This window comes from Grampus griseus, assembly GCF_964374135.1.
Source record: "Grampus griseus genome assembly, chromosome: 7".
Taxonomy (NCBI): Eukaryota; Metazoa; Chordata; class Mammalia; order Artiodactyla; family Delphinidae; genus Grampus; species Grampus griseus.
In genome coordinates this window covers 7,348,590-7,372,966 of record NC_139001.1, presented here as the reverse complement: position 1 = coordinate 7,372,966, position 24,377 = coordinate 7,348,590, and the positions used below count along the sequence as shown (strand labels likewise).

General features: G+C 51.8%; 1 protein-coding gene across 2 annotated transcripts in view; it reads left to right on the top strand.

The window, feature by feature from the left end:
• The window catches only part of EFHD1 (EF-hand domain family member D1), a 39,340-nt gene that overhangs the window by 3,417 nt on the left and 11,546 nt on the right, over positions 1-24,377 (top strand). For both annotated transcript variants that reach the window (XM_082658978.1, XM_082658977.1), the window contains exon 2: positions 19,246-19,393. In XM_082658978.1, coding sequence (XP_082515104.1) covers positions 19,246-19,393 — 148 coding nt within the window. The remainder of the gene's footprint in view (positions 1-19,245; positions 19,394-24,377) is intronic.

Genomic DNA, 24,377 nt, shown 5'->3' with positions numbered 1-24,377 from the left:
AGTCTGCAGGCTGCCATGCTACCCACACCCGGTCCCCCCCTGAGCTTCCAGACTCAGCCTCCTCCAGCTGAGCCCGATGGGGTTCCCCTCAGGTGCTTCCACACAGTTTCCTCACCTGGGAGGCAGCTGAAACTTTGCTCTCCCCACCCCACCAGGGTCAGGGACTCCCCAGTCCGGGAGATTTTGTCACTTGGGCATCTCTGACACAACTCTGCTTTTAGTCCTCATCCATCCTTGTTGCCTGGCACGTGGCCGTGACTCTCATCTCATCTCATCTCATGGAGGGCCCCCTATGGTCGCTAAGTCAGACCAGCCCCCCTGCCACCCCCTGGTCTCTCTGCCGTCCTGCTACCCTGAGCTCCCTCCAGGCGGCCAGCTGGCTCCAGGATCCTCTCTGCCGATCTCGCCAGCCCTGGGGGCTGCCTGCACCCACTGCCCTTGCCCAGGCTGCGGTAGGCTGTGGGCCCCCTCCTACCCGGGAAGGCTGCTGTGGGGCTTGGCATTTGGGGATTTGCCACCCGTTGACCTGGCAGTACCACCTGTCCTGTAGCTGGTCCTCCACAGCTGATGAGCTGATGAGGTCCCAGCTTTGCTCACAGCCCAGCCCAGCTTTTCTGCTGGCCCTCTTTCATATTTTCCTCTTCCTGCTGTCCTACTTGACTTTTAAAAAATACGGCATGACTTAAACAAAATTTAAAAAAAAAACCAAAACTACATCTGGGCAGGTCCTCTTGAAAACCTAATTTTTGCTCACATCCCCCTCCCCACGCACACTCTTGCATCGAAACTTTTCTGAGCACGCTTTGGCCACTCTCTGAAGGCTGGGCAAGCGGATCCCTTTGTGGTGCCTCTTCTTCCTGGAGAAGCCCTGGGCATGCCCACCCCTCCCCGACTCGTCTCCCTGCCCTGTGGGTGTGTCACTCTGCCCTCACCCTGTCCGGTCAGCAGCTGCTCGTTGCCACACATCTGCCCCCAACTGAAATGTGTCTTTTTCTTTTTCCTTTGTTTTTTATGCATAAATTTAAAAAAATCATGTGAAAAACCTCAACTTGTTTTTCATGCTTTCCACATTCTATCCATTGCAGAAGCAGTGTGTGAGTCTGTTAAGAGCATGAACTTGGACCCAGGCTTCCTGGGTTCAGACCCCAACTCTACCACTTGCTACTTGGAAGGTTACTTTGGGAAGGTTACTACTGAAAAGCTCTGTGCCTCGGTTTCCCCTTATGTCAAGTGGGGATAGAAAAGTACCTGCCTTGTGAGTTTATTGTGGGGATTAAATAAATTCAGTATATGAAGCAGTTAGCGCAATGCTTGGCCCGTGCGTGGTGAAACCAGTAAGTTTCAGGCACTAATTTTCACAGCCATAATTTTGGTGGATGTGCAAATTGTATGTTGTCCTTTTTGTTAAATAATTTACAAACACTTTGCAATGTCTGGTTTCTCCTTTGAAGCTGATTTCACCTGCAGCTTGAGCTGTGGAGTGGGGATGTGGCCGCTTGGTGGGTAATTGGTCCCCCTGGGACTGCCCCCAGGGCTCTGTTGAGGGGACTTACTCGTTCTACTTCTGGGTGAGTGGATGAGTGTCCTAGGGCTGCTGTAACAAGGAGCACAAGCTGGTGGTTTAAAACAAGAGAGATGTATTCTCTTACCGTTCTGGAGGCTGGACTCTGAAATCAAGGTATCAGAAGGGCCATGCTTGCTCCAAAGCCTCTAGGGAAGAACCCTTCCATGCCTCTTCTAGCTTCTGATGGTTGCCAGCAATTCTCGGCATCCCTGGCTTGCAAACGCGTCACTCTAGTCCCTGTCTTGATAGTCACATGGTGTTCTCCCTGTGTGTGTGTGTGTGTGTTCACATAGCCTTCTTGTAAAGACACTAGTCCTTGGATTTAGGGCCCACCCTAATCCAGTATGACTTCTTTTTTTTGGCCATGCTGCGTGGCTTGCAGGATCTTAGTTCCCTGACGAGGGATTGAACCTGGGCCACGGCAGTGAAAATGCTGAGTCCTGACCACCAGACCGCCAGGGAATTCCACAGAATGACATTTTAATTCAATTTATTATATCTGCAAAGATCCTATTTCCAAATAGGTCACATTCTGAAGTTCTAGATGGCTATGAATTTTTGGGGTGGGGGACCCTCTTCAACCCCCATTCCTGCCCCTGGGCAGAGGTGCTCTGTCTATGTGCATCATGACATGTCAGAATCTTAACCACTTTAGATTGTTTAGGTGATTTAGGAGGTCTGAGATGTAACCAAAGCCAGAATGATTCCTACCCTCAACAGAAGGGGGATCAGTCTTCTCAAAGCCTAACCCTATTTCAAATGGAGTTGCCATCTAACTACAAAAAACAATACCAATAGAAAGCCCCCAGCTTGTGCCAGGAGTGCACTTACTTTCAGCAAGAATTTCACTTTTAATCTGTTTCTAGATCCAGATTCTGATGTCGCCTTAGAGTTCACTCAGAACCTGACTTGACCAGAACAAAGTACGCCTGTTCTTTTTGCCCCGGGGCTATATAGATTTATGCAGACACTGCAAAACGTGCTTTGATCTTTGCAGTTTGATTTTCCTATTTAAAAGTATTTCACTTAGGGATCTCTTACATTTTCAAGGTTTAAAAAACCCTGGATCCTTTCCAGCCTGTGAACACATCAGCTTCTTGGAGCGGGGGGGGGGGGGGGGGGGGGGGGGGGGGTGGGGGGGGTGGGGTGGGGGGGGGGTGGGGGGGGGTGGGGGGGGTCATTTATTTGCCTTTGTATTGTTGGGACCTACTACAAATGAGCCTGGTGTGTTGTAGAAGAGAGAGAATTTTCTAATGAGTGTGGGAAGCCAGAGGCGTCACCAGAGAAAGTTCCCTCTCCGTTTCCAAGAGTGTTACTGGATAGGCTGGGCCAAGAGAATAGTGGCCTGATTTTAAACGAAGAGTGAGAAGGCCCCAGAGAAACTGACTCTACCGTGTGTGTCCAGGGCTGTAATACGAGCTGGTGGAGCGGTGAAGGTTAGACAGGAAATTTTAATTACCTTGGGCTTATCCAGAGGCCCCTTTCAAAGGGAGGTAATGAGGGCAGCCACTTAAGGGTGGACCCAAATACAGCATCTTAAAATGCAGCTGTGATGTTCTTGCAGCATAGTAAAAGCTTGTGTTTCAATGCCCCAGAGAGAGGGTGGGGAGAGGAGCCTTTGGCTGTGGGAAAGTTGTCTTTTTATCAGAATCGGAAATGATGACATCATGGATGCCCTGCCAGGACTTGACTCCCCATCACTGCTGAACCCCGAAAAGGCAGGGCTGCCCTGGAACTCTTCATTTCTCATCTCCCCCACCCCCAGTTTCTTCTTCTCCTCCCTAGACTTTTCTCTGAGGGAGGGAGGAAGGGGTGTGGACTTGGAGGGCTGGGAATTTGCCAAAGGGGTGAAGGGAGCCCCGTTAAGGAGGTTTACTGGGGAGGTGGATCTGTATCTGTATCTTTTGAGTGAATTGCCTTATACACAGGGAAAGGTGGATGGAAGTAACTGGAAGTTAGTTCAGTGATTTTTTCCCCCTTAGAGAAAGGCGAGGGCTTCTGACTCTCCTGATTGTGTCTTTAGTGCACGGTGACCCACCTTAGAGTTGAAATTCCCTCACCTGCACTGGATTTTGCACCTTTGACTGTTCTGCTTGAAGGTGGGGCAGGAGAACCCAGGGCTTGTCTGAATTCCTGGCGGGCAGTCAGCCAGAACCCAGGCCGGCTTCTGTTTGGGGCCTTGGTCTCCGGCAGAAAGACGCTGTAACTGGGAACTATTTCTTAGAGAGGTTTAAGCACTGGTTTTCTTTGCCCAGAGTGTGATGTCGGGGTGGCTGGAAGCAGGTGCCACTGTTTCTGGCAGTTTTATCTTGGCAGACAGTTTCCTTTCTCCTCATTCCTTGTTCCTTACCTCCTTTCTCTGGGAAGCCTCCTCCACTCTCCTTATTACAGAGCATCACATTTTGTGAGAATTCGAGTGACTTATTAAAATCTTACATAACGCAAAAAAAAAAAAAAGTCCTTTTTCCTTTCTCTCTTGCAAAATTAGTTAAGTGCCTAGTTTCAAAGCGTTAAGGTCCAGGGGACTCTAACTTTATTTATACTCTTAGCCCTGTGATACCTCCCCACCCCCCAGACTAACTAGTAAATAGAAATACCATCTTCCATTGAATTTGGGGGGCTTGGTGGACACAGGCTACATCATGTGTGGTTTCACGGCGTGGCTGAACCAGTGATCTCTAAGGATGTATCGAATGAATCAGGTCTCAGGCTCTGGAGCTAGTGGCCGCCAGGCCTGTCCGTGACTTGGGGAAAGAGATACTCCGTGTAGGATCCCAGCACACACGCTAGGTTTTACACAGCTTGCTATTATTAGCTTCCTGCTTCATGAATATCTGTGTATCAGGTGCACTCCTGCAGGCTCACACTCTGCAGCCTCCCCCTGCTTCTGTGTCCCTTCAGTGTTGGTGATTGAAGGGCTCCCCTGATCCTAAATGCTAGATGGTCCTTGGAAGGCCTACATACAGGGATATCTGAGTTGCTGGAGCGTGGACTGTGCCATCCTGCAGGATGAAACTCTACCTGTGCTCAGTGGCCTGCCAAGACGCAGACCCAAGTCCCGCACTGAATCCTTCCTTGGTTCCGAGGCCTCACGGACCTTCTGTGACCCCTTTCCCGGGGCTCCCGCCCCTGGGCTCCCGTGGCCAGCGCGGTGTGCACATTCGCTAATGTCTGCTCCTGGGATTCCATGATGATGAGAAGGATGAGCCTCTTTCTCACCTGCTGTCTATGAGCTGTTCATTCATCAGTTTTTTCATTCATTCGGTGAAGCACATGCCAGGTGCTGGTATTATACAGATTGCTCTGGAGGGGTTTCTGCCCTCGAGAAGCTCTATGAACTCTGAACAATGGGCTGGATTTAACATGATGCTGCTTGACAGGGAAGGATGCAAATCCTGGAAAAGCCGTCCACCACCCATGTATAAGAAACCCCGGGTAGCCTAGCAGACACTGTGAAGATGCTGCATTCAGGGCAGGGGATCGTGGTCTTTCTGGACAAAGCCAGGGAGGAGCAGCCAGCCAGGACTGGGAAGGGGTTCAGGCCCTCGATGGATCAAAGGCCTTGGGGCCGAGGCTCCTGGAGCCAGAGGATGGGGGCTGAGAGTTTGAAGTCTGGTGGGGATCTGCTCGACCTCAGGGGGCAGAAGGTGGGTAATGAGGGTTCAGTGAAAGGAAGCCACAGCCTTGGTTCAGCGTAGAGAAGAAAGAACTTTCTCATGGTTGGAATTGTTGAGAGATAAAAAGAATGGTCTCAAAGGTGGTAAGCCCCTTTCTCTGGAATTCCATTGGAAGGTGTGGTCTGTCTTCGTGGAGTGAGAGTTTTGCAGCAAGGAAGGGTTGGGAGGCTCTTGGAAGGCTGGGGGTTAGGCTGTATGACGGTCAAAGTTCCTTCTGGGCCGGGGTTGGGCCAGCTTGGTCCGTAAAGGGCCAGGTAGTAAATCTATTTTGGCCTTGTGGGCCCTAGGTTCTCTGTTGCCACTGCTCAACTCTGCCACTGTGACCGAAAGTAGCTGCAGACAATACGTCAAGGAACCTAAACTAACTGGCGACTGTGTCCGGGTAAGGCCTGGTGAGCAGGATCTGCCCGCAGGCCATAGTTTGCCGGCCCCTGTTCCAGGCAACTGCTTTGGAATCTTCTGAATCCTGAGCCCTGTGAGTCGTCGGTGGTCTTGCTCACCCCTTTCCTCACTTCTCGGCCTTTCTCCCTGTCAGTGGCCTGTGGCTTCACTGGCTGGGACAGACCTGGAGCCCCCAGGGGAAGAAGAGGCAGAAGCAGAAGTGGATGGCAGAGGGATCCCAGAGCTCTAGGACCCCAGAGTTGCTTCTGGAAGATTATTGCTTAAGTAGGAGCAACATATGTATCTGCTTCTCCTGCCACCTAAGAGGGCCGGGCAGCTGGTGCCCTGCAGCTGGGATCCCTGGGTGACACTCTGCACCCTGGAAGGGCTGCCTTGGTGTTACTTCCTCTGAGAGTTGGTCCAAGGTGTGTTTGAGCCGGGCTGTGGTCAGGAAGGGCTTAGGGACTTCCCTGGCGGTCCAGCGGTTAGGACTCTGTGCTTCCACTGCAGAGGGCACGGGTTTGATCCTTGGTCTGGGAACTAAGATCCCACAAGCTGCGTGGTGAGGCCAAAAACAAAAAACAAAGAACAAAAGCCCTCCAGATGTAAAGGAAAACGAAAACTAACTTGGTTGCACAGAGACCTTGGCCTTGGGTGTCTGCCTCCTTGAGCCCCGTGGCTAAAGCAGGTGTTCTTCATCTCAAGTCTTTGGACCCTCCCCCTTCTCCCTAGCCCCCCTTCCAAACTCCCTTATTCCCTTTATCATCATAAGTCAAGTGCCTCTGATTTCCTCTCCTTTTAGAAGGGTCTCCAGGTGGAGAGGCGGGAGTGCATGTGGCCAGCGCCATCTTTGGTGCACGTCACCTGCACTGATGACTCTCGTTCCTTTCAGTGCCTGCCTGATATTCTGCTGCTAATGGCCCTTCTCTCAGTGTGGAGGCCTTTGTACAAGTCGTGGGTGGGTAGGTGTGTGTGTTGGGGGGTGTCCAGGCCTGGTTTTATTTTCTTTCAGTCTCCGCCTAGTTGCCCCCCGTTTTGCTGAATGAAGGTAAATTCTTTGATTTTGGAGGCGAGGACTGCGTGGTCTGTCTCCACACAAGGCTGCCTCTGGCTGACACTATGTCCTTAGCACTCTGCCAGCTCAGATCAGGTTTGCAGGAAGTAGAAGGATGTCGTTCAGGACTTATAAACTGTCACATGCCTAAGGCCGGCCCTGCTGCCCCTTCCTGGTCAGAATGGCAAGGGACCCCAGGGCTGATTGGGGGTTGATCCTAGCCTTGGGATTAGGCAACTCCCGGGGCCCCCCAGCCCCACCTGGCAATTCTCACTGAACACTGTGCCTGGGACCATGGTCCCCGGTCATCAACCCTCTACCAGCAAGATCTGGCTGCTGACAGGCTCAGCTCTGCGCCCTCAGGGACATGGTGAGCTCTGTCTCAGCCTTGGAGAGGTGCTGGCCCCTGATCCTGTGCAGCTCTGTCCATCTTGGTCTCAGTGACAGGGTCTCTGTCCCCTCCCTAAATGGTTCATACTCCCCCCACCCTTTCCTACAAGGGCCAACTTTATTGAGCACAGCCACTGCTAAGAGCCACTGCGTATAGAGCACCTACTGTGTGCAGGCACCGTTCTTGGCATTTACACATCGTAAGCACTGTGAGATGGTGCTTTCATCATCCCTCATTTTACTGATGGGGACCGTGGGACGAAGTTCAGACTCTTCACGCTGACCCTCAAGGCCGGTCACAGCTGGCTACTGCATTCTTCTCTCTCGCTGGCTGCCCCAGCCCGACCCCATTCTCGCTGGGCTGTTGGCGCTCCACAGTCTCTCTCCCATAACCCCCAATTTCCAGTCTGTCCATTATTGTTGATTCTTAGGAGGTTCCCCTCCCCCTCCTCCCAGGTGTTTGCCCTGGGAAAGCAGGGTCCGCTCTTTAAGGTTGAGTGTGGCTGACTTCTTTCTTCCTTCAGTCCCCAGAGCTGGACCCAGGGCCACAGGCAGGGCAGGGGATCCTTGACCTCTGTAGAGGGGCCTGAGCTTTGCTTCTGGAGCTGCCCTGAGTCCCTAATTACGGCCCCAGTGGAGCTTCCCAGCTCCCAGGGCTGTCAGGAATAGGAGCCTTCGGTGGGGTTGTGCAGTCCCCTCCAGCAGTGCCACCAACCGCGTGACACAGGGCACATGCCTGTAAGTGAGATGCGGAAAAAGGAAAGTGACCACCTTCTCAGGTTGTCCCCAAGATCGCGTGACCACTTGGTGTGCAGTCACAGCCTTAATTAGGTCACTCCAGTTCCAGCCCCAGGTTCTTTCCACTGAGGGAGCTGCAGGTCCAGGCCCCTAGCAGGGCTGCTGGATTTAAGGTGGTACCAGCCCAGAGGAAGGACACTGGAAAAGGGCCACCGGCAGGGAAGCTGTGGGCGGAGGCTCTGAAGACCCAGAGGCTGGCAGCCCAGGTGCTTTTCCTTTCTATGTGGAGGGACGGCTGAGTCCCCTCGACAGTCCACTTCCACTGGGCCTGTAGGCCCTGACCTCCCCCTCCCTCAGGGCCTCCCCCTGGCCATTTCCTTCCCTGGCTTCTGGGCTTGGGAGTCGAGGGAGAATGGGTCACTACCGGGGCTGCACCAGGACTGACTGGGTCTGGGGGTGGAAACCCCGGGTTGTTTGGGGGCACCCGTCCCCCGAGATCCACAGGGTTCCTGGGGATTCCCAGGCAAACTAGGTTTCCAGAGGCACCTCTGGCCCAGTTTCCCAGCCCATCAGGCCTTTTATAGGAGGTGTTGGGAGCCAAGGGGAGACACCCCATTACCACAGCAAAGAACCACCCTTGCTCATTTCGACACCCCTGATCAGAAGAGCCCTATGGCCTCCCCATTGCCTCCATCAGGGTGTGCTCAGGGCGGGCGTCCCCTGGGATGCCCTTCTCCCCCTCCTTCCTGGATGGATAGCCGGTAACTCTAAATTCCCAGATCCACTTGCTCCATCCCCTGTTCCCAAGTGAGTCCCCAGCCGCCTGTACTTATCCAAACCCAGCAAAGGTGCCCCGACTTCAAAAGGACCAAGGGGAGACCCCAGGATTAGGGTCCTTCTCTTAATGAGCCAAAACTAAAAAAGTGAACCCTTACCCATGCGCTTAAGGATAAGCTGAGAGTTTATCTGTCTTCCTGTCATCTTGGCAGCACCTGGACAAAGCCCAGAGAGTAACTCGCCCAAGGACACACAGCACAGGATGTCACCGGGGCCTTGAACCAGGGCAGTCTGACCCCAGGAGCTCACTGCCAGCCCCTGCTGCCCTCCACCTTCCTCAGGAGGAGCCCAGCAAGGCTCCAGTAGACCGAATTGTTCCCTGCTGCATTTGCCAGGGCAGAAGCTTTCCAAGGCTTGTCCCTCTCTACCTGGTCACTCGTGGGCTCTTGGCATCTGTGCCCTCAGTGTGGCTGAAGCCCTTAGCACTCCCGGCCTAGTAACTGGTTGCCACTGGCACGTTCCTTTGGAGGGCGGTCACGGGGCCTGGCTTGCTTTGTTTCCACATTGGGTTCCTGGCATCAGTGGGAGAGTTTGCGTGGAGCTGAAACCTCCCGATCTGAGGTCTTTTCCACTACTGGGCTACGGCAGCCAGTCTGAGAGCGCGAGGCTGGGGGAGCTTGGTGCACCGTCTGCTCTCTCTCCTTCTGAATCCGCGTGGGAGTCCCTGGCAGGTGCAGTGCACTCCCACTGCAGGCATTTGGGACAAAGAGGATTTCCCTGCTCGTCTCAAAAGCCTGGGTAGCAGCTGCCTGACTCTGCATCCCCTCTGCTGTCTTGCGGGACCCTGAGCACACAGTGGGTGCTCTGTAGGGGTGGGGATGGCCCCTCAGCTCTGCCCTGCCGCCTTCCCTTTCTTTATGAACTTCCAGACGCCATGTACAGAACTATTGGAGGTTGTGGTTGGGGAGACCCAACTGGTCTCCTGCAGCCTGTAAAGATGTTGGCCTCTTACCAGAAAAAGAAGGATATTTCCCAGGAGTGAGTCCCCGCAGCACTGGCTGTGCACAGGACAGGTGAAGCTGGCGCTCACCTGCCCCCAGGGCCACTCCCAGCTCACCTTCTCTCTCCCTGCATCTCTCCACAGTGAGGACTGCTGCATGCCCCCCACTGCTCACTCCACTCTCCCCCGCTACTGCCCCCCTAAATCCATCCTGCACATCAAGCCGAGGGGTCTTTCTGAGACAGCCATCTGATGTCACTTCTCTGCTTCACACTCTTTTTGTTTGTTTGTTTGTTTTTGTTTTTGTTTTTGCGGTACGTGGGCCTCTCACTGTTGTGGCCTCTCCCGTTGCGGAGCACAGGCTCCGGACGCGCAGGCTCAGCGGCCACGGCTCACGGGCCCAGCCGCTCCGCGGCATGTGGGATCTTCCCGGACCAGGGCACGAACCCATGTCCCCTGCATCGGCAGGCGGACTCTCAACCACTGCGCCACCAGGGAAGCCCTCTGCTTCACACTCTTTGAGGGTTGCCCCTCTTACCCGTAAGAAGACACAGCTCTCCCAGAATGCCTTGTGGGAGCTGGCCCCCTCCCCCCTTCTGGGACATCCCGGCACCTCTGGACTGCACTGGTGACAGGGGCTCCCTCCCACGGCTCTGCACACTCACTCCTGTTAGAGCCAGCTCTGCCCATGCTCCGGCCTTATCACAGCTCAACTGTCTGTACATCTGCCTCCCCGCTGGGACTGGTCTTTGTGCTTTTCTTCTGCTCTGGAGAGGCCCCAGGTAGATGTGAGCCAGGTGACTCGAAGAGCTAGGCGTTCATCCCACAAAGGCGGCTGGGAGCAGCCTGATTGGAAATCAGACTCTGGGCTCAAAAGCTTTTGTACTTAATTCCTCAGGGTCCCCCTTCCTCGCACCCTGCTTTCTTTTACTTTGCATGTAGTTGTAACACACTTGGAGATGTGGTTTCTCAGTCTGCAGCAAATCAGAAGGAAGGGAGGGAGGGAGGGAGGAGGGGAGGGAGGGAGAAAGAGAGGGAGAAAGGGAGGGAGAGAGGGAGGGAGAGAGAGAGGAAAGAAAGGGCAGATAATTGGACAGCTAAGGGGGACCTACACAAAAGAGGGGAAACCAGGACCTCAGAGAAGGGGCAGGCAGCGAAGCACGGAGGAACGGCAGTCCTATGGGCTCGGGGGCCCTGAGGCTCATCTGGATGGGCACAGCCAGGGTCACCCACGGGAGAAGCAGGAAAGCCCCAGGAAGGGCTGCCTGCTCTGGGGACAGTCTGGCACAGTGCCCTTCTCCTACTTGAAAGAGCCTGGGCCACACGGGGCATCTTGTGAAAATGCAGGTTCTGATTCAGCAGGTCTGGGAGGGGACCTGAAATTCTGCCTTTCGAATAATCCTGGATGACCGTGATGCTGCTGGTCCGGGGACCACACTTTGAGTGGCTGCCAGAGCCAGCCTGTCTGAAAAGGCAGTGCATGTTTCCCATACAAGACCTTTCTGGAGACAAGCCGGTGTGTTCCCATGTTCTGGGTCTCTGGGGTGCAGGCAGTTCCCCCCAGCACTAAGAGTAAGGCATTTTCTGGGGCAATCCTCCTGAGAACCCCCGTACCCCCTGGGGATCCCTGGGGAGTTTCTGATGGCTGAGTTTCAGGCAGACAAAGGCTGCCCTGCTTCTTTCTTCCTTGATAGCAGGATTATTCTGGGCAGGTGAAAACCAAGAAAACCCAGGGGCTCTGCACAGTGGAGCTGAGAGAGCAAGCCATTCACGGACCAGCACGAGGCGGACATTGGAAACCAGCCCCTGAGCCCTTGCTGCTGTCTCCTTACTGGCAGGCCTTCGGTGGGGTGAGGATTTAGGGTCACCTGGGCCCCTCTGGCCAGGCCACGGGCTTTCCCAGGTCATAGACACTCAGGGTGGTGGGCCCAGTGTTCAGGGATCTCAGCCCATCCTGCCTCAATCCACCCCATTCCCCTGACCAGTGATGACCCCAATCAGTTGAGTTGGGAAGCCTTTTCAAGTGAGCCCTTGGAGGACAGATGTGATGCTCTCATACAGGACAGGCGGGGCGATGAGAGTCACTCATCAAGGGCTTCCTGGAAATTCAGCCGAAGGGGTCGCAGCAGCCTGTGGATTCGGGTTTCCCCCAGAATGCTAAAGATGGTAGAGGCTGTTTGAGGCCAGTGGGTGTGGGCAGCTCATCAGAGCAGCAGCCCTGGAAGTTGTCTGCTTCCTCTTCACAGCTGCAGACAGGTCCTACTTTTAAATATAGCTCCCTCCCATTGCTTGCTTACTGGGTGCCGGGGGCCGGTGCTGGCGTGTTATCTCCTGTTGGCCCGTCTACAGCTCTGCAAGGCACAGGCAGCTCAGTTAGAGTCAGCCTGCAGTGGGCTCGGCAGCCCGTCTCTCCCAAATGAATGGCAGGGCTGGCTTTGCACCCAGGCCTGTGTCTGCGGGGCCACGTGCAGTGCCGATGGAACTGGAATCTCCCCCTAACAGATCCTGGAGATTAGGAAGATGAAGGGAATGAGGACATTTTAAAGCAAAAACATGGAAAAAGCTCACCAATTCAGAGGAGGGCTAGAAAGAAGCCCCAGGAAACAAACAAGGATGCGGGGTCTCGGAGTTATGAGTGCGGTTTCTTGTTTTTTGTTTTTTTAATATCCTGAACTGCCTTTAATAAGAAAAATCTTGGTTAAAATTTAAATTATAGAAAAAAACTGGTACAGGGAGCTAAGATGTTGGTAGAGGGAGGAGCCAGGGGCTTAAGGGAGCCCCAGTGAGCCTGCAAGCATTTGAAAGATATAAAGTACTGGGAGGCGGGGAGAGGAAATATTTTGATGGTTTGAAACAGGGGGAGAGTGATGCAGCTTAGGCCGGCTTTGTAGGGAGAAGGAGAGCCCCAGATGAGCCTAGGTCTGGGGCTCCCTCCCCGACTCCCCTGGGTGTGGGTGGCTCTGCCAGCTGAGCAGTGCAGGTGGGCCCGACCTGGGCAGGTTCTTCTAGGTGTTGCTCCCTTTCCATGGGGCTGGATTCCCAGCTGCAAGGAATGTGATGGAATTTTCGTGGAGGGACTGGAAGCAAAGCAGGTTTCCAGAATGAGGAAAACAAATCCGCCTGCATTCATCTCTCCCACAGGCCCAGAAGTTTGGCGTAAGGTCACCTGTTTGCAGATGGCCTTGTCTCAGGGGGTCCTCACACAGCAGTTACTTGAGGAGAGGGGCTCTGAGCAGGTTGAGGGTGAGTGCTTTGCGCCCAGTCCAGCCTTGGGGGCCTCTGCGAGGGGTCCTCGCCTCCGGCTTCCTTCAAGCGCACCCACGGTGGAATGCGTTGCTGAGTTGTCCCACAGCTTTCAGAAGGGCCTTTATCCATTTAACACCTTGCTTCCCCAGGACGCCTCTCTGCCTTAGCTTTGGCTGGCTTGTCTCTGTCAACTGTCACTGGAGGGGCCACGTTGGCATCCTGTAAGGACTGACCTGCTATCAAACCTACATCTGGTGGCGGTGTTGCCCAGCCCTGCGGTCGGGCCGTGGGCTGCGGGCATCAAGTGGCGATAACCGGGGCTAACCTCGCTGGGCCTAGTGACCTTCGGTTGGTTGGTTGACCTAGGTGGGCTTGGTTTCTTCGTCAGCCTGACAGTGTGACGTTCCTTAAAGGAGTGTTGGAGGGTTAAAGCCGATCAAATCTATTTGAAGGGCTGTGTTGGTGAGACTGTTTCTTCAAATGTTTGTGAGACATCGGTATTCTCTCGGGCAAAAATGAATAATTTTGCGTATGTGGGCAGCTGGCGATACCGCACTCCGAGACCAGAATCAGAATCTACACACGTATGGGACTCAGCAACGTGACTCCTATTACTTCTGCCAAAGTCATCAGATATAAATTGTAAAATGTGTGAATCGCACAGTTGACTAGCGGTCTGTTTGTTGGGACATAGTGTGTGCACTCTATCCATCCCCTGGCTCCCCACTGAGTTAAGGGGCACATGGTATAAGCTTAGTTCATGGTCATTCCTGCCTCGCCTGTTCCCACGTGAAGCCAGGCACCCGCCTGAAAGCCCCAGGTTAGTTCTGATCCACAGCAATTGGCTTCACTGCACCCCTCAGCTTTCACGACCTGTCACATGGGGTGACTCGTGACCACCTCACAGCACTGCTGAACTAACTCAGGTGCTTCAGCACAGCACCGGGCACTTAGTGAGCACTCAATAAACAGTAAACAGGCGGCCATTATGAATTCTTCATAGGACTGTCATAAAGATGAAAGGGTTAGTGTATGGGACAATGTGCTGTGAACTGCAAAGCAGGCTAGTTGTAGTTATTAGGGGCTTTGAATCCCATCGTGTGCGCGGAACGCATATGGTAGTCGGATGCTATGAGAGGAGCAGATGAAACAGTAAGTTGATGAGGGGGACCTGGGAGGTTTTTCCTGCCTGTCTGGCATATGCAGGCCCTGAAGGAAGTGGCTGTGGACCAACCCTCGGAGATGGTCACTTTAAAGAGGGAAAGATGCACTTCTGGATTACAAATCCCAGTTCCGTGGGGAGGGGCGAGGACACCACTAATGTGGTCAATTTATGGTCCTCCCAGGACTTAACTATGGGCTTGGCTGGTGCTTCGGGCAGGAACAAAGGGACGCAGTCTTTGCTGAGTCCCTGGGAGTCGAGGCAGCGGCTGAGTGACCCCTTTCTTTCCTGCCCCTCTTGCCTTGGAGACATCCCCTCTCAGTCCACACACTGGCTTTATTCCTGTGCCAAACTGGTGCTCCCGGCAGGATGCCTGGCCCTTTCTTTCTTTTTTTTCTTTTTAAAATTTATTTATTTATTTTTGGCTGCGTTGGGTCTTCGTTGCTGCGAGCGGGCTTTCTCTAGTTGAGGAGAGCGGGGGCTACTCTTTTTTTTTTTTAATAAATTTATTTATTGATTGATTGATTGGCTGTGTTGGGTCTTTGCTGCTGCGCGTGGGCTTTCTCTAGTTGCGGCAAGCAGGGGCTACTCTTCCTTGCCGTGCGCAGGCTTTTCATTGCGGTGGCCTCTCCTGTTGCGGAGCACGGTCTCTAGGTGCACGGGCCTGAGCAGTTGCGGCACACAGACTCAGTAGTTGTGGCTCGTGGGCTCTAAAGCGCAGACTCAGCAGCTGTGGCACACGGGCTTAGCTGCTCCGCGGCACGTGGGATCTTCCCGGACCAGGGCTCGAACCCATGTCCCCTGCATCGGCAGGCGGATTCTTAACCACTGCGCCACCAGGGAAGCCCAGGGGCTACTCTTGGTTGCAGTGCGTGGCCTTATTGCGGTGGCTTCTCTTGTTGCGGAGCATGAGCTCTAGGCACACGGGCTTCAGTAGTTGTGGCTCGTGGGCTCAGTAGTTGTGGCTCGCGGGCTCTAGAGCGCAGGCTCAGTAGTTGGGGTGCACGGGCTTAGTTGCTCCACGGCATGTGGGATCTTCCTGGACCAGGGCTCAAACCCGTGTCCCCTGCGTTGGCAGGCGGATTCTTAACCAGTGTGCCACCATGGAAGTCCCCCGACCCTTTCTTCTGTCTGGGATTTGCCCACCGAGGTGGTGTGCTTTTGCTCCCAGGCACATTACTCACCAAAGTGGTCAAACCAAAATTTCCTGCCTATTGAAAGAAATTGGAATTCCTTTAACCTGTCCCCCAGACTTTGCCAAGGCCCTTTCTCACATATTTGTCCTCTTTCTTAGGCCTGGAGAATGTTTCCGGCTTGAGGGCCTAAAAGAGGTTTTCCAACCCTTCTTGACTCTTCTCAGTTAGAACCCCAGAGAAATGCCAGGGATAAGGTCTCCGAGCCCCTCTCTGCCATGGCCCCATCTCGACTGCCGGTTGTGCTGCGGAGGCTGAGCTAGCTGTGTTCCTGCCCCTGCTGGGTGAGGACGAATTCCTGCCTTGTTCCCTGACCTTTCCTTATCTTGCCCCAATTCACCTCCTGTTCCTGGGGCCCCCTCCCCTCTCTTTACCCCTGAGCTTTTCAGCTGCTCTTGTCCTCCCTTCACTTTCCTTCCTTTCTTCTCTGCGTTCAGACCCCGAACCTCTGCGTTTGCTCGAAAGATCCACATCTTAAATTCATCCCCCTTCGTGGCTTCAGTCTCCTCTGCAGACTTCGCAGGAGCATGCGCTGTGCGCTGAGCAGCAGGCAGAGGACATTCATTCACAATCTCGGCCTGGAGGGGAACATAGGGGCCGTTTAACGACGGGCTGCCTTCCTGAGGTAGAATTGCCTGAGGAGCGCTTCCCAAAGTGTTTTCCTTGGAACACTCGATTGCTTAGACGTGCCTCCTCCAGTGGAAAATCCCTGAACACAGAGGATTGTGTGGTCTGATGAGTCTGGGTGCTGTTTCCCTCCGGTAAGTTTCGGACACGTGACCATATGGAAGGCTCTGGAAAGTTCCACACTAAAGAAGCCTGTTTACTTTGACTAGGACTCCCTGTAACAGAGTCCGTCCCTCCGGCCTGTTTGTAAGAGCTCTTCTCACCTCAGGTCTTGTGTTAGCTGTTTTTGCCAGAAAGGTCTTCCTTGTGCTTGGCTAATACCCGTCTCTGTCATGCCCACACACAGAGCCCAGTCCTGGCCGTCACCAGCTTGCTGAGATCCTTTGGGCCTAGATTCTGTCACAGCTTTGTGTCACCAGCAAATTTGATAGTCAGCACTCTTCCTAGGTGGCCCTACACCTGACAGGCAAGCCGCTGAATTGTATGGGCCTCTACTCCTGCCTGTCGTTCCCCCAGAAGCCTAATAGAGGGGGCTTGCTGATTCGGTAGAGATAATAGGTCAGTCATCACAGTTTTCTGTTGGACCAGCTTGACAACCCTGTTTCAAAAGCCAGTGAGCATATGACCTAGCAATTCCACTCTTGGTTATATGCCCAAGGGGAATGAAAACAAATGTCCACATAAAAACTTGTATCTGAGTATTCATAGCAGCATTATTCATCACAGCCGTAAGTGGAAACAACACAAACATCTATCAGCAGGTGAATGGATAAACAAAATATGGTATATTTATACAATAGAATATTATTCAGCAATGAATAAGAAGAATAAAGTACTGATTGACATGTGCTACAAGCTGGGTGAACTTTGAAAACATTATGCTGAGTGAAAGAAGCCAGACACAGGAGGTCGCATATCGTATGATGCCGTTTATATCAAGTGTCCAGAGTAGGCAAAACCATAGAGACAGAAAGCAAACTGGTAGTTGCTATGGGCCGGGGAGAGGGGCATGAGGAACGACTGCTACAGGGCATGGATTTCTTTTCGGGGTGATGAACATGTTGAGGAGTTAGATAGCGATGATGGCTGCACAACCTTGCAAATATGCTAAAAATCACTGAGTTGTGCAATTTTAAAAGAGTGAATTTTATGGTATTTAAATTATATCTCAATAAAGCTGTTACTTTAAAAAGAAGTGGGGACTTGTCTGACGGTCCACACTTCTACTGCAGGGGGCATGGGTTCGATCCCTGGTCGGGGAACTAAGATCCCTCATGCTGTGCGGCACGGCCAAAAACAAAAAAACCCAAAAAAACCTGTAAAAAGAAGTTAAAAACCAAGTAAATGAGGCCAATCCTCTAATCACTTTTAGGGGGCCCCTGGCAATCATTCCTTTAAGTACCATCCCTTGATGATACTAGAGCCTGGGCTGGTCCATCTGTGATTCATACACTCTGCCCGCTTCCTGGAAACCACACTGGAGCACCTGTCTTGTCCTTCAGCGTCCTCAGAGCTCACCAACAGGACTCCAGGGGTATTGTCTGTGTCCTTTAGCATCTCATCTCCCAGCGTGATCCTTCCAGGCAGGGAGGGAGTGGGAGCCCAGCGGGAGCGCAGACCTGCTTGAAGGAGGTGGCCTCTGCTGAGGCAGAGGGCAGACTGGTGCTGCCAGCGATGAGAGGGAGAAGGGGCGGTTCCCCAGCTCCAGGGGACAGAAAAGGCCACCGAGGAGGGTGGGTGGAGGTACGTTCTGGGTGGGAGGAATGGCATGAGTCGGCCACTGTGGCTGGAGCAGGGCACACTGGGAAGTACTGGGCCTCATCTCCAGCATGACCACATGGGCTTCAAAATACCACCAGCCCACAGGGTTAGATTTCTGGCTGCCCACAGGCTACATTTCTTGGCGGCTGGTACGGTGGTTCCTAACAATGGTGGTTTCTTTTGTGGAGCTGGGGCTGGGGGGGATAGACAGTGAGGAAGCCTGTTTTGTTTGTTTGTTTTTACATTTTACCGTCTTAACCGTGTAAGTGTTGAGATCAGTGTACGTTCACATTTTTGTGTAGCCCTCGCCACCGCCCGTCTCCAAGACCTTTTCCTCATCCCAAACTGAAACTCGAACCCGTGAAATAATAACCCCCTCCACCCCCCGCTTCCCCTGGTCCCTGGTAACTACCTTCTGTCTCTATGAACTCTAGATACCTCATATAAGTGGAATTAGGCAGCGTTTGTCCTTTTGTGTCTGGCCTATTTCAACCTTAGCATAATGTTGACATGTTCATCCACGTTGTAGCATGTATTAGAATTTCATTTTTTAAATGGCGAATAATATTCTATTGTGTAAATATATCATATCCCACTGTATGGATAGATCTCATTTTGTTTATCTGTTCATCTGTCAGTGGACACTCGGGTTGTTTCTGCCTTCGGGCTATTATGAACGGATTTGTTTCTTAAAGCATGATGTTCATACCTGAGCAGCAAGTGATCTCTGGGGAGCAGAAAAGGGGATGGACTTGACGGGAGAAGAGCCAGCGAGTCTGTGAGGAAACTCCACAATAGCCCGAGTGTATAGAGAAGGGCGGGGGTGGTGGAGTGACCGGGGCAGAAGGACAGAAGGCTGAAGAGGGCTCCACGGGACTGACCAGGCACTCGGGAGTAGAGGGCAGGGCCAGGACCCCTGCCATGGGGAGGCTGGGATCGTTTCCTGCAGGTGGCTCGGGGGTGGGGGGACAGCCAGCAGAGGTGCTGGCTCTGTGTCCAAACTTGGCCAGGAGGGCAGAGCCACCACCCCGCTCATCTGTGACACACAGGTGTGACCGGTCAGACCTGGAGACTAGATTGTGAGATGGAGGGCAAAGCGTGAAACCGCAGTGCTGGGGCCAGGCCTGACTCACAGCCCAGCACCAGGGCGGGAAGCAGTTTCCAGAGACAGGAGACCAGAGGACGAGCGGAGGGGTTGGTGGAACTGGGGACGGCGGAGACCCAGGGGCTGGTGACCAAGGGGAGGCTTCCAGAACTGTCAGTTGCTCTACGTAATAGAGTGGGTGCATGGGGCGCCCTGCAGCAGCTATTCTATCGTCTAGCGTCTGGAGGTTCAGTTGATGTTCGTTGACCCAAACTGGGAAAAATCAAGGTAGACGAGCATGTTTTTCATCCTCAAGAAACTTATGGCCTAATTAAGGAGTTGAAAGACATGAAAACACTCCTGCAGTACAGGACCCACTTTGAGTCATATCCCACAGAGCCCCAGAGGTGTTGGAAGAGAGAGAGGGGACCCTTGCAATGCAGTGACCCTGGTGGGCACTGCAAGGCAGGAGTCTTTTGAGTCATTTTTCAGTAAATAAGGCCAAAAGCATTACACATTTGGTAGATTAACAAGTGTCCTTTGGTCCTGGCCATGGCCATCCTTCACCAGCGCCCTGCCTTTGACCTACAGGTATGATGCCGGAAGGGATGGCTTCATTGACCTGATGGAGCTGAAGCTGATGATGGAGAAGCTGGGGGCCCCCCAGACCCACCTGGGCCTGAAGAGCATGATCAAGGAGGTGGACGAGGACTTTGATGGCAAACTCAGCTTCCGTGAGGTACCTGTGTCCTGCTGACCCTGAGCCCCTGGAGGAGGGGGGTGGCCCTGAGAGGACTCGCAGATTTACCATTCCCTGGAGTGCAAATGGCTTTGGCCTCTCTTGAGTGCTGCTTGGATATTTAACCTACAGTTCTGCTTTTTAAAATAAATTTAAGGATCTAGTGAACCGCAGTGCTGGCATGAAAAAATGCTGAGCAAGCAGATTGAAAGTCAGTGTGGGTAGGATAACCTCATTTGGGTAAAATGGTAAGTACTGAGAAATCTGGAGGAATGTTCACCAAAATATTCATTGTGGATGTTTGTGGGTGCAAAGTGTTGGTGGTTTTATAATTTTATACTTAAAAATATATATTTAAACTGTTAATTTTATAACAAGCATTTAAAAATAGTAAAAAAAAGAAAGAAAGAAAGAAAAAAAATTATACAAAGGGTCTTACTCTGTGCCCATGGACTTTCCCCTCCAAACAGGTCCAAGGATGGGTTTTTTTGGTCTTTGAAACCCTGAAATTGTGTTCGTACAGATATCTTCCTGGAAAAGCACATGGAGTCACCTGATCCCCCAATGGATGAAAACCTCAGCCATTTTTATTTTGGGAAATAAATCTCAAGGCCATTGGGTTTCTTCCATGGCAAGGGTGCAGCTCCACAAGGAAGGGAATTCCATGTTTTGTGTGTTTGAGTCTTGCGGAAAGGTGTTTAGATATGTCAGTGACCTGTTATTAGAATAACTTTATAGATATTTGATTTTTATAGATCAAAAGGCTTGGATATTAGCCCAGCTGCTGTGGTCTCATTTTCAGTCGTGTCTCTTCGGGGGCCCTTGGGAGTTGAGAGAAGAGAGGACTGTTCTTGTCTCCTGGTGTTTAACCTTGGTTATTCCAGGAAGAGTGGAGTGCAGGCATTCTGGTTTCTGAGAGTGAGAACTTTAGCCGAATACTGGTCATCTTTCCAGGCTAGATAGGGCCTTTGGATGCTCTTGCTAGGAGTCTCTGCAGCTGACCTAGCAGCCATGAGTCCCTTCCCCAGCTGGCCTTGCCTCTCACTGCCCACAGATCAACTCCAGAATCTCCCATCTCTTCCTTTCCTAAACTGGCACATATGGAGATGGATCACGAAAACCTGTGCTGGACACAGCCCTCAAGATAATCTGGTACCAGACTTCTCATTTCAAGGCTAAGGAGCTAGAAAACCAAAAGGGTCAACACTTGCCTGAAATCAGGTCCCAGCTCAGGGCTGGGCCTGGGTTACAGCCTCCCCCCATCATTCACCACATTCAACTTCCCAGCTGCCTCTCTGTCTCCCTCGCCTCTCATTTGGTTCCTTTGTATCGTTCATACATCATGCTGGGCATTGGCTCTTTCCAATCTGGGTACCCCTGGAGTGTAGAACGTAAAGGATCATGCCTTGGCGAAGCTTTGGAGGCAAGGTTGGGGCAAGAGCTTCTACGGCAAAGTCGTGACCTCTGGAGAACAGAAACTGAGGGTGCTTAGAAAGTCTGTGCAAGTCAGCAACTGAGCTAAGACACAGTCCCTCCCCCTCTTTTACCCAGGAGCCACCCAAATGTGCCCCTCTCTGCGTCCAAGATGCTCAGTTAGCTTTTGGTTAGCTGCTGGCTTGGCCATTTCGCCCAGATGGTGGACATCAGAGGCTTAGACATCTCCAAAGGGTTTTGTTGTGGGTCCTCAACCTGCCTACAGGCCTTCAGTGACATTCACATTATGTCTTTTGTCAGTTCAGAGCCCCACTGTGGTCCCAGCTCTAGGAGTTGTACCCAGAGGTACAGGATTTGGACGTATAGACGCAGTTGCCATTAATACTCCACAGTCTAACCTCCTGCTCTTAGTATTTCACTCTGCTGGTTTCTGCACATGTTGTAAGCCACTAGTGGGCCGATGCTGTGTTTGTGTAACGAAAAGAGGCTTATAGCCCAAACTCCATCTTCCACACAGAGCTGCATAACTGGAGCAAGTTATTTTACTTCTCAACTTCAGTTTTTCTGTCCTTAAAATAGGGCTGTTGGGCTTCCCTGGTGGCGCAGTGGTTGAGAGTACCCCTGCCGATGCAGGGGACATGGGTTCGTGCCCCGGTCCGGGAAGATCCCACATGCCCTGGAGCGGCTGGGCCCATGAGCCATGGCCGCTGAGCCTGCGCGTCCGGAGCCTGTGCTCCGCAACGGGAGAGGCCACAGCAGTGAGAGGCCCGTGTACCGCAAAAAAAAAAAAAAAAAAAAAATAGGGCTGTTAATAGCTTTTGCTCAGGACTCTTTTGAGAACCAAGTTCTCTTTCTATGCCTCCATCAGTTAGAACTCTTGACTGCAAGTGAGGGAAAGAGAATGCTCGCTAATTTAAATAAGAAAAGAACAAACAGCTATTGGCTTACATACCTGGGAGATGAAGAAGTGGAAGTGTTTTAGTCACAAGTAATCCAGGGTCTTCCTCTTGCCGTATCTTGAATGTGTTTTTTCTGTGTCTACCTCATCTTTTCTTTCCAAATAAGGTGTTGTCCCTGGCATATGACAAGATGGCTGCTGGCAGCTCCAGGCTACATTGTCCCAGGGGATAGAGGGCTTCTTTATCCCGGAGTCCCTACCAGTCTCAGGAGAAGGCTTCTGATTGGCCCTAATAAGGATACATGCCCACCTCCTGGACCAGTCATTGCATCCAGGGTACTGTGATTGGCTAGATCCAGGTCATGTGCCACAAGGCACCATAGTCAACAGCTCCACCATCATCACAGGTGTCCTCATGACCTGGCACTTAGTAGGTGCTTGGTGAGTTTGTATTCCCTTTCTTTTTCTTTGGATTAACTCAACTGAAGTGAGTTATATCTAAATAAAAGCTACTTTCCCCCAACATACAAGGAAATCGATCTTTCTTTTAAACCATTTCTCTTCCAATTATGAAAATAATATATGCACACAAGGGGCATTTTAGAAGATGGCATATATGGAACCATTAAAAATGATGATGTATTCAATAGCACAGTGTTTGATGACCAGAGAACACATGATGACAATGTAAAAAGCAGGGAAAAAAGCAGATTTCCAAACTGTATATAAAATATAATTGTTTAGGGCTTCCCTGGTGGCGCGGTGGTTAAGAATCCGCCTGCCAATTCAGGGGACACAGGTTCGAGCCCTGGTCCGGGAAGATCCCACATACCGTGGAGCAACTAAGCCCGTGCACCACAACTACTGAGCCTGCGCTCTAGAGCCCACGAGCCACAACTACTGAAGCCCAATGCCTAGAGTCCGTGGCTCTGCAACAAGAGAAGCCACCACAATGAGAAGCCTGTGCACCGCAACAAAGAGTAGCCTCCGCTCTCTGCAACTAGAGAAGGGTTGCACGCAGCAACGAAGGCCCAATGCAGCCAAAAATAAATAAATAAATACTTTAAAAAAGAAGTAATCATTAAGATAAATAAATTAATTTAAAAAATAAAATATAATTGTTTGCATTTATGGTTTATGTACGTGTACAGACATGTAGAAGAAGTCATAAGGATGGACCAGAGTTAGGAGTTCTACGTCCATAACTGTAGGCATCTAGAATCCTATTCCAGGCACTCACCACCTCATTCTCCTTTGGAGGCAGACAGCGAGGACTTAATATCCTCCCCTCTTTTTTTGTAGTCCTTACTAATTCCATTACACCTGTCTCAAAGCGAATTGCTCCAAGGCCAGATGTGTGGTAGTTTTGTACAAAGGCTGGATAAGGGGTTTACTAGATTCCATGTTAGTACTGAGAACTGTAGGTCCTTTTTTCTCCTCCCACCTTACCCTCTCTGGGGGGGGGGTCCCTGGCAGCCCTGGCTGTAGTGGGTTGCACCCCTGCCTGTTCATGGTTGATAGGACCATGGATGGACCTCTGGCTAGACTAGGTCAGTCGGATTCCCTATCTGGGATTTTGAAACTGGGGCTGAAGTACTGCACGTTGGCTGTGCAGGTGCCTCTTCCCATAAGAGTAACTCAATGTGGGGCAGCCATTTTCTCCCATGTGGTCCAGACACAAGAGCTCAAGAGGGAATGTTGCCTCCAATCCTGAGAACATTGCCTCTCCCTGTTCCAGTCCTCTTCCAGGTCACTGTATTTTACCCTTGGGTTTTTGAGACATCCTTTCTGTATAATGAATACCTCCTTTTTACTTAAGCCAACAAGTGTGTTTCTGTCACTTGCCATCTAAGAGCTCTAACTAATGTGGGGAAGTGTTTGCATCATCAATCAGAGTCATGAAATTTAAAATTTCCTTAAATTTGGGACTTCCCTGGCGGTCCAGTGGTTAAGACTTCGCCTTGCAGTGCAAGGGGTGCAGGTTCGATACCTGGTCGGGGAGCTAAGATCCCACATGACTTGCGGCCCCAAAACACCAAACCATAAAACAGAAGCAATATTGTAACAGATTCAATAAAGACATTAAAAATGGTCCACATCAAAAAAATCTTTAAAAAAATTCAATCAAAAAAAATTTCCTTAAATTTATCAGAAGCATTTGACAGCTTGCGTCTGAAACTGCTTTTTAGTTTTGTTGTTTCTCTCTGTTTCTTTGTTTTCTGCCTCTCCTTCCCTCCCCCCTCTTTGCTCAGAGTCACAGCTAGGACACTTTCCAATTCTCTACAACATACCAGTCTTTGTGGACTATAAATAGGAAGACAAACAAGGCTGGGCAGTTGGAGAAATTGTCATTCAGGGGTTGGGGATTGTAATACACTAAATGGGAAAGTCTGGCGTGCTTTAGGGAAGGCTGAACATTTTCAGGTTGAGCTGGATTTTTTTTTTTTTTTTCTTTAACTGGCTGGGGCTGGGAGGGACCCCTGAGTTAGGACAGAGCTGCTGGCGGTCATCCGCTGAGCTGGCAGAGTGAGAGTGAGCCCACGTGGCCAGGACCCTTGAGGAATACTTTGAGTCCTTCTGTAAACACCAACATTGTCATCTCTGCTGCAGATGTGAGAAAAATGAGTTTCAGAGATGAAGAGACACCCCCTC